We start from the raw sequence: 9,123 nt of genomic DNA on the forward strand, positions 1-9,123 counted from the left end.
AATTATGATTTTCTGTTCAAATGATATATTGAGCATTTGAATAGAAAATAATAGAAATAATAAGCAATGGTATTGCTAATTTTAAACCATAAGGATTAGAAACATTATAAAATAAAATAAAAATTAATTGAGATATTTAGTAATGAGTAGAATTTGTTTTATGATGAAATGCCAACCCTTCAAATAACCTAGGACTTCCTTTAAAAAAAATAATAATAATAATAAAGTAAGGGATCCAACCCTTGGTATTGTCGATAAGTTTTAGCCCTTAAATTCTTAATCTTTCCTTGTTACATAATTAGTTTAGATTTAATCACATCATAGTTTTCAAAAAAAAAAAAAAAATCATATATATGGTTGGAATATAACTTTTTAGTGTACACTTTTCCATATGATATTATGATTATCTAATTGAAAATGATTATCCAATCAAAAAAATGAATTGAATTACAATAAAACAAATTAAGAGCACAAACAGTACATTACAAAAATTTAAATTCAAATTCATTTTTCTTAAAATTAGTGTAAGGACTCAATTTGTAACGATCCCAAACTAGTGTTGGGTTTGTACGTTAAAGGCTCAAACAAAAAAATTTGTAGAGAGTGGGCTGAAAGGCTAGATCTTGGTCACTGGACAGTGGTTAGTTATGGTGCTCATGGTGGACGCTCAGAGATGAACCAAGTTTGTCCATGGACGAGCTAGATGTTCTTCTTATTTCTTTCCCTTTTTTGGGTACCATCATTTTTTGGCGCATGAATCCTTACATTATATAACCCTTCTCAGTTGATCCTGACCTTCTATCTGTCGATCAGGCAGGTAACTACTCGAGTGTCTGTCCCATCAGTCCCTCCCCTCACTTTCTGTTAGTTGTAATAATTGAAGCCATACTATTCAGGGGTCTTTTCCCATCAATGTGGCTAGGACGTATGTTGGCGCATTCAATGTGGAGGTTACGTCTTTTCCTTGAACCATTCCCACACCGCTCCCCCGTGCGAGTCCCATTCCACTCGACTTTTCTTCTGAAAGCGCTTTGGAGGCTACCTTTGATGACGTGTCGTTATTCTCTTTTAGTCATCGGGATGCCGAGGACAGGGTCATTCTCGGTTACACCTCTAGGCCATTTGGGCTTTCGCTACTTGTCCTCGGCAACTATTCTCCTCGGCGCGGGCCTTGAGCCCTAACGGAAAGTGGGTCGGGACCACAAATTCTCTGGCCCCACAATTAGGAAATAAGAAAAATTAAGGATTAAAGATAAATTAAGACACACATTTTATATAATTACCTCTAGACTCTAGTTACAACTAGAAAATTTCATATTTTTTATTATTAAGAAGATAAGGGCTTCTAAACAATAAACGCGCACACATCATTCATGTAAAAAGGTCCATCTAAATTATTCATAGCAAGAAAAATTCTCAAATAAATGGTCAAAATTTTGATCCCTTTTTAATTATTATTAAATCAATTCCAATATAATTGCTGTGAATTCTAATTAACTCACTAATAATTTTTTTTTTGGGTACAAAACTAGTAAACTTTGTTATTGTTATAGAGGATTACATCATACATTCAAAAATATAAGTCTACGAACACTATTGATTTTACTTATTGAAATGATAAATTATAATTGATATGAATTCTAATTAACTCACTAATAAATGTTTTTTGGTACAAAACTAATAAACTTTGTAATTGTTATAGAGGGATTACATCATACATCCAAAAACACTATTGATTTTACTCATTAAAATGATAAATTATAAGTGGTAAAATATAAAATTGGTCATTGATGAAATCATATGAAAGTCATTGCCCACTAAATACAACTTTCCATCTCAACAAATTGTGGGGGGAAAAAATAACAGTATAATGGAGTTGACATTCAAATCCCATTGTTTTTCTATTTTTATTTTTAGATAAAAAGTAAAAATAAAACACAAAAATTCAAGGTTAAGGACAATCTATGAAGGGCAAAAATGTCCTTTCACAATTTCCTCAAAAAAAAAAAGAGAGCTGTACTGGTACAGATCATCGTTAACAAGAACTGTCCTCTCCAATGGTTTCCAACTTTCTATGTTCTCAAAAACATATCCAATCCTTTTTCTTTTCTGGGTCCTTGTTCCTCTCTCTCTCTCTCTCTCATCTCCAGCGCAATTTCCAGCTCACCCCGCTTAGATCGGATCTATTTTCTGCCATTGCCACCCTTCCCTACTTTTTTGCTTTCTTTAGTTTCATCTGACGCCATTTGGTTGGCTTTTCCATCATCCCCAGTAAAAAAAAAAAAAAAAAACAGAAAAGAAAAAAAAAAGAAAAAGAAACCCATAATTCCTGAAACCCAGAAAAAAAAGGAAAAAAAAAAAGAGTGAAAAACAAACAGCTTATGCATCATAAAAGCATTAGAGGATTGATAATTGAGTTATTGTTAGTGAGTTACAGTTTTGGGTCAGTGTTAATGGGCAATGTGACATCAAGTGTGGCAGCGAAATTCGCATTTTTCCCACCAGACCCTCCTACGTATGATGTGTTCAGAGACGAGGAAGAGAGGCTTGTGTTCCCAGGTTTGACTGCAGACAAGAATGTGGACGTTCATTTGCTTGACACAAAAGGCGGGAACAAGATCGTTGCCACGTTTTGGAGGTACCCTTTTGCGAGGTTCACATTGTTATACTCACATGGCAACGCTGCTGACTTGGGTCAGATGCACGACCTCTTCACTGAGCTCAGAGCTCACCTCCGTGTCAATATCATGAGGTCTGGTTCTTTTGGTTTTTTTGATCATAGGCTTAAATTCTTCTTAGGTGTTTGTGACTTGTGTTTTTTTTGTTAACGAAGTTGTGTTGATTGATTTCTATTCCAAATTGCAATGTTTCTTAATTGTTGTATCACGGGTTTTTATTTTTATTTTTATTTTTTTCTGCTTTGTTTTAATGGGTGTTTGTGGTCATTCTTCTATGGTTTTTTTTTTTCCCTTTAATTTTTAACAAATTTGGTTGCCTTATTGGAATAATGATAAATTCAATTCCCAAGTGGTAAACTTTCTTAATTGTTGTGTCACGGGTTTTTTTTTTTTTTTTCTTTTCAAAAGCCTTGTTTGTGGTTGTTTTGCGTAATTTTTTTATTGTTCTGCTTGTATAATTGCCAAGAGAGGTACTTTTTCTGATTGTGATTTTCCAACCTTTTCTTTTCTGCAATGCTAATCTCTTTTTTACTTTTTACTTCTCTTATTTATTTATTTATTTTTTTGTGAATGAGCTTCCAAAATTTTTCTTTTGGTGTATGGTGGTGTTTTTCTTATATGATTTTTCTTATTATTTTTTATTCTTCCTCCCAAGGTTTTGCCTTTGCATATATGGGAAACCTATTATTTGTGTGAGTTTTATAGATGGGAAGGTGATTAATGGAACCATATGTGATATTCATATGCTACTCTGCTTCATCATAACTATTACACGATTGTTTTGTCCGGCTTTATGTCTTAGTCACACCAAAAACATATAATAGAATATTTTAGTCGTATTCTGATTGAAATTTAACAAGAGGCCTATTAAGAAATGACGGCAATAGATTGAGTCTTCTTGGCTTGATTTTGTTGGAAATTTGCTTGTGTAATGTTACTAATGTGTCGTCATCTATATCATATCATAGATAATTTCAATTTAATGTATGTGAAAGACACATCAAGTTTCCTGGTTCTTGTGATTTTCTATTTGGGGGAGAGGGGAGAGGGGAGAGGTTTCAACTAAGATCATTTGTTTATTTATTGTTAATTATTGATATATTGCAGCTATGATTATTCAGGATATGGAGCATCAACTGGTAAGGTATGTAATCTCTGAATCCAGTGTGCATTTAAAGTTTTTCCTTGTTTTGGAAATCTTTAAAAAGTTTAAATTAATTCCAGTAGCCTTGAAATTTTTATGGAATAAATTTTAAAAGATTGAAAATAAGAAAAAAGAAAAGGAAAGACAAATGGAAGCAAAAGAATAATGTCTATCTATCAATTTATATACTAATATCTATAGTGGATTCATTCATAATAGAATATCATAAAATAATACATGTGGCTAATCTTGATTAGTCTCTTAAGAATCCATAGCCGACCCCAAAATTTTAGGACTAAGGCTTGGTTGTTGTTTTTCTATGTATCTACCTGTCTAGCTAATTGTACACTCATAAGTGATTATCTCTGTAACTGTTGTAGCCTTCTGAGTTCAACACATATTATGACATAGACGCTGTGTACAACTGTTTGAAGAGTACATATGAAATTAAGCAAGAGGATTTAATTTTGTATGGCCAATCTGTTGGAAGTGGGCCCACACTGCACTTGGCTTCTCGGTTACATAGGTTGAGAGCTGTTGTTCTTCATAGTGCCATCCTTTCGGGCATTCGAGTCTTGTATCCTGTCAAGATGACATTTTGGTTTGACATTTTCAAAGTAAGTCCACTCAAATACTCTTTAGAGCTCTTTTCTTGTTGTATGCTTTATTACTTGGTTTTGTATTGAGGAAGCATCCTTGAAATTTTTCAGAATATAGATAAAATACGGAGTGTCAACTGTCCAGTTTTAGTTATACATGTAAGTTCTTTCTACTCTAATAATTTTCATTAGTTCGTCCTATTACATTTGTTTTAGCATCCACAGAACTTCACATTCTGTGTTCTTATGTCATCTCAGTGAAGCTCATGATAAAATCGTTGATTGAATAGTGCAGTGCTTTTTGCAAATTATTTTCTGAGATATGAATGCATTGAATTTCTAGATTCATTTTACTCACTAGATTTTTCATTTGGTATTTTTTTCTTTAAGCTGAATGTTTTATTGCACATCAAAGAATTTGAAGACAATTCCATCTCAGATTCTGGGCTGGTGGCACTATGAAACCTTTAACAACCTTGATATTTTGTGTTTTAGGTCATCAACTATGTTTAACTTCTGAATCCTTGATTTCCTTATTTCTCCCCTCATTTAGAGATATTCATTTGCATTATGACTTAAAGAGAGTAGTCTATTTAATAACCTTCTGTCTTTTGAATCTTATCAGAGTATATTCTTTTCTATTATGATATTATAGAAGAATAAAAAATTATTCTCTTGCTTCAGGAGTCTCTGTATTTGTTGCAATGAAGGCAGAGTCTTTTAACTAGTATGATTTGTGATTTCTAGTATCCAACAGAAGATTTTGTAGATCTTCTTCTTCTATGAAACTAAACAAATCCATTTAAACATTTTCAAGTTTTCTCTTTGATACTGAAAAATGCAGTGAATCACTACTGGATTCTTTTCTAGTGAAGTAACATTTGATTAACCTTTTAAGGACTTCTCACCTTGACAAAGATGAGAGAGAGCTGAAGATGATCTCTAAACTTTCTTTTTAAAGTATAGTGTAATAGCAAGAATCAATGTTATTTTGCATGAATTTTAGACATTCAAAGAATAGTTTTTATGAAAGTTGAGGTCCTGAAGGTTATATACCTAATGGCAATCAATTAATGGAAGGGGCTGAATACTACATGTAGAGATTGGTCAGTGCAACAGATCACTCACTATGTGGTAAGGTTAGTGAAGGAGCCAGGATTTGACTTCAGGGGAGGAGAGCAATACACATGCACCTGAACATATATAGTACTTGATTTAAAAAGCAATTCATGTATATATTAAGTGGTATTTATATTGTAAGAAAACCCATAAGTACAACTAATGATTGAAAAGATTTTTAATAGTTAGATAGACATCAAGTACAACGTATGTAATTTTATGCTATTATGTAATTATTCCAAAGTTTTAATGCTTATTACACAAATTTTTATGAAGGAGAACAAACTATTAAATAAAAAATTTAAGGTCCCATTAGCTATTAAAATTGGAAAGAATTTCATTCTTATTTGAATGAATTTTGATGAGGTGGTACTATATTGATTATAAGTATTTAATATATCAACAAAAATGATGAAAAAGAATTCACCAACAAAAATAAAAAAATCAAATAATCATTGGGGAAGGGGGGCCAAGTTACTAAGATAATATTAGTGTTTAATTTGTTTTTGTGGAATTGCCCTCTACGCGCCCCTGGTCTTAGTCTATGACTCTTTCAAATTACAAGCAATGTTGCTGTTGCTAAATTACCAAGAACCACAGGTGTTTCTTTAGTACATTTTCATAGAGCTTCACATGTAGGCTGGTTTTCATTGAAAAAAAAAAAAAAACACTTCTTTTTACTTGGTTTAGGGTTGAGTTTCTGATAAAGCTATGGATGAATAAAGATCTCATTTTTAAAAGAAATTCTATTTTATTCTGCTTTGCCTATAGAAGTGCATTGTATCTTTGGTATAGTATTCTCTACCCATGTTTATGTCTTGCCAATGACTATGATATTTGATGTAGACTCTGAATTGATTCATTCTTATTGCTATTGGGTTGACATATCCATTAATGGATGATATACAGGGAACAAATGATGATATTGTTGACTGGTCCCATGGAAAGCGTTTGTGGGAACTTGCCAAGGAAAAATATGATCCCTTATGGGTCAAGGGTGGGGGTCACTGCAACCTTGAAACTTTTCCCGAGTACATTAAGCACCTGCGCAAATTCATAAGCGCAATGGAGAAACTCGCACTCGCAAAACAGGCAAAACAACTCTCTTCTAACGCAAGTATTACAGAAGTCAAACATAACAAGTGCTTGAGATTTGGAATAAGGTAGCCAATTCTTTCTTATCAGTTTGATTATTAGAGAATCTGAACATATAGGTTCCTTTGCATGGTTGGCCTTTGTCCAAGAATAGTTGTGCTTGCTTGCCAAGTTATTTGGCTTGGTAGTTTCTCAAGAGTGAAAATTGATAGGAATCATATAGTCTGCTTGATCCAGATCCTGTTCAGATAACCATTTTTTGAGGTAGGGATCTCCTGCGCCGTTACTGTTGCAAAGAGTTGTATCAGTTCATTTTAGAGAATGTGCTTCTTGGTCTGGATCTCGTGTATGTATAATTAACAAAGTTGAGCGTTATGTAAAGACTATCATTAGTTCCACAAAAGAAATACATGGGTTTGTTTCGTTTACATGTTGGCTCAATGATCTTATCTTCACTTGCTCTTTTCTTTTTTGAATAAAAGACTTTATTGAAGAAAAGAAAACTACACAAAAGGGTTAGCCTCCTTTACAATCACATCTACAACACTAGGACGGTAGTGACCAAGACAAAACCACAAAAATGAGAATGACTACAAAGCCATTGGGCAAGTTCATAGGCTGCTAAATTCGCCTCACGATAAACCCAACTAAAAGATACAGAACCAAGATCAACAAATCTATATTTATATTTATATATATTTAAAAGCTTAAATGTAGTTTTTTTTTTTTTTTTTTGGATAAAACACACACTGAAATATTATTAAACATTAAGAAACAAGTACATCATGGATAAGTGCTTGCTGAATACAACAAGGAATCTTTTCAATCCAAATTACATCAAAACACCAGCTTCATATGCCTTTGCTTCAACTTCAAGTGCCCCCATTTGAGCTCTAATTTTTCTGCATAATGACCATACCAATGCCAGCCAACTTCTTTGTGGGAAAAAGAGCACCATCTACATTAATCTTGCATAGACCCGAGGGAGGAGGAACCCAGACTGAATGTTGAAGAAGTTCTTGTCTGTCACCGAGAGGATGAACCAGATCAGAGGCAGTGGATTCATAGTTCTCTATTGTAGACCAAAATTCCTGCAAATAACTTGCTGCTGATCGAGCCACTTCCAGTCTTTTTTTTTGCTTCACCTCTATGATAAATTTCATTCCTATTGCACCATACTTTCCAAGCAATAATCACCAATTTTGAACATTTGATATCCCTAGCATCATTGGTCATCAGTTCATGCCATAACAGATCCTGGAATGTAACGATATTAGCATCAAGAGGCAACAGATTCAGCTTTGAAGCAGCCCAAGCCGCCTGTGCTGTCGAACAACCCCAGAAAATATGGCCATTCGTTTCTGCACTCTCCAAACAGCACACACACAGAGATTAAACAATAACATTACGCCTCATCAATTTGACTTTTGTTGGTAAAGTGTCGCGACAAGCACGCCAACAAAAGTGACGCACCTTATGAGGAATAGGCAATGACCACACTTTATTCCAAAATCTTCTTAGTAGAGTACCATCAAAAGTAGTACCATGGCATTTAGATTTGAACATGGAAACCGCCAATTTATACGCACTCCCAACAGTGAACATTCTATTGTTAGTTACAGCCCAAACCAAATTGTCCTTCGATAAAGTGGCACTCAAAGGAATACTTTTAATTAAATTAGCTTCATAAGGTAGAAAAAGACTGTCAAGAACTTCATTCTTCCATTTTGCTGTGTTTGAATCAATTAAATCAGCAACCCTTGTATCAAGACTCAGAAATAACCTTGGAGAAGTGACCCTATAAGTCAAACCCCATGACAGCCACTTATCTTGCCAACCCTCCATCGTAAACCTTCATTAACTAGGCTTTGGGCAGATCTTAAACTCCTCCAAGTATAAGAAGGATTATTTCCAATCGAGGCATGAATAAAATTACAAGTTGGGAAGTATTTAGCCGTAAGAACCCTATAAACAAGAGAGTTGCTGCCCATTTGAAGATTCCAACCCTGTTTTGCAAGCAAAGCCTTATTGAACAATTTTAAATCCTTGAATCCCATTCCTCCATTACACTTAGGTTCACACATTTTCTCCCAACTAAGCCAAGTTATTTTCCTTTCCTCCCTCTTTTGTACCCACCAAAATTTTCTAATCATCCCCATTAAATCATCACAAAGTGAGTTTGGAAGTTTGAAACAACTCATAGTATAAGTCGGTATTGCTTGGGCCACTGCTTTAATTAGAACCTCTTTCCCCGCCTTTAAAAGTAACTTCTCTTTCCAACCAGCCAACACTTTCCCCAATTTCTCCTTGATAGCATTGAAGGTAGTTCTTTTATTTCTCCCAACCAAAGAAGGTAAACCAAGATACTTCTCATGTTGCTTGATTATTTGGGCACCAAACCGATTCTTTATCTCCTCTTGGACATCTCTTGAGGTATTACTACTGAAAAACAAAGATGTTTTTGCACAGTTTAATTGTTGACCAGAAG

The 9,123-nt window shown here is 34.0% G+C and overlaps 1 protein-coding gene across 2 annotated transcripts; it reads left to right on the forward strand.

Annotated features, from left to right (window-relative positions):
* Positions 1-2,045: 2,045 nt before the first annotated feature.
* On the forward strand, positions 2,046-7,065 carry LOC115977217 (alpha/beta hydrolase domain-containing protein 17B). Of its 2 annotated transcripts, XM_031098940.1 has the most exons (5): positions 2,046-2,752; positions 3,786-3,822; positions 4,203-4,439; positions 4,533-4,580; positions 6,450-7,065. In XM_031098940.1, the coding sequence occupies exons 1-5, from the start codon at positions 2,382-2,384 to the stop codon at positions 6,705-6,707; spliced, it is 951 nt and encodes a 316-aa protein (XP_030954800.1). In that variant the 5' UTR covers positions 2,046-2,381; the 3' UTR covers positions 6,708-7,065. The 2 variants fall into 2 exon arrangements, with proteins under 2 accessions (XP_030954800.1, XP_030954801.1); XM_031098941.1 differs by lacking the exon at positions 4,533-4,580.
* The last annotated feature ends 2,058 nt before the right edge of the window (positions 7,066-9,123 follow it).

Source organism: Quercus lobata, chromosome 2, assembly GCF_001633185.2.
Source record: "Quercus lobata isolate SW786 chromosome 2, ValleyOak3.0 Primary Assembly, whole genome shotgun sequence".
Taxonomy (NCBI): Eukaryota; Viridiplantae; Streptophyta; class Magnoliopsida; order Fagales; family Fagaceae; genus Quercus; species Quercus lobata.

Excerpts from the sequence above, each read along its gene's own strand:
- LOC115977217 (XM_031098940.1), top strand. The coding sequence starts at position 2,382 with ATGCATCATAAAAGCATTAGAGGATTGATAATTGAGTTATTGTTAGTG. Across the intron at positions 3,823-4,202 it reads ATGGAGCATCAACTGGTAAG|CCTTCTGAGTTCAACACATA; the intron begins GTATGTAATCTC and ends TAACTGTTGTAG. Across the intron at positions 4,581-6,449 it reads GTCCAGTTTTAGTTATACAT|GGAACAAATGATGATATTGT; the intron begins GTAAGTTCTTTC and ends GATGATATACAG.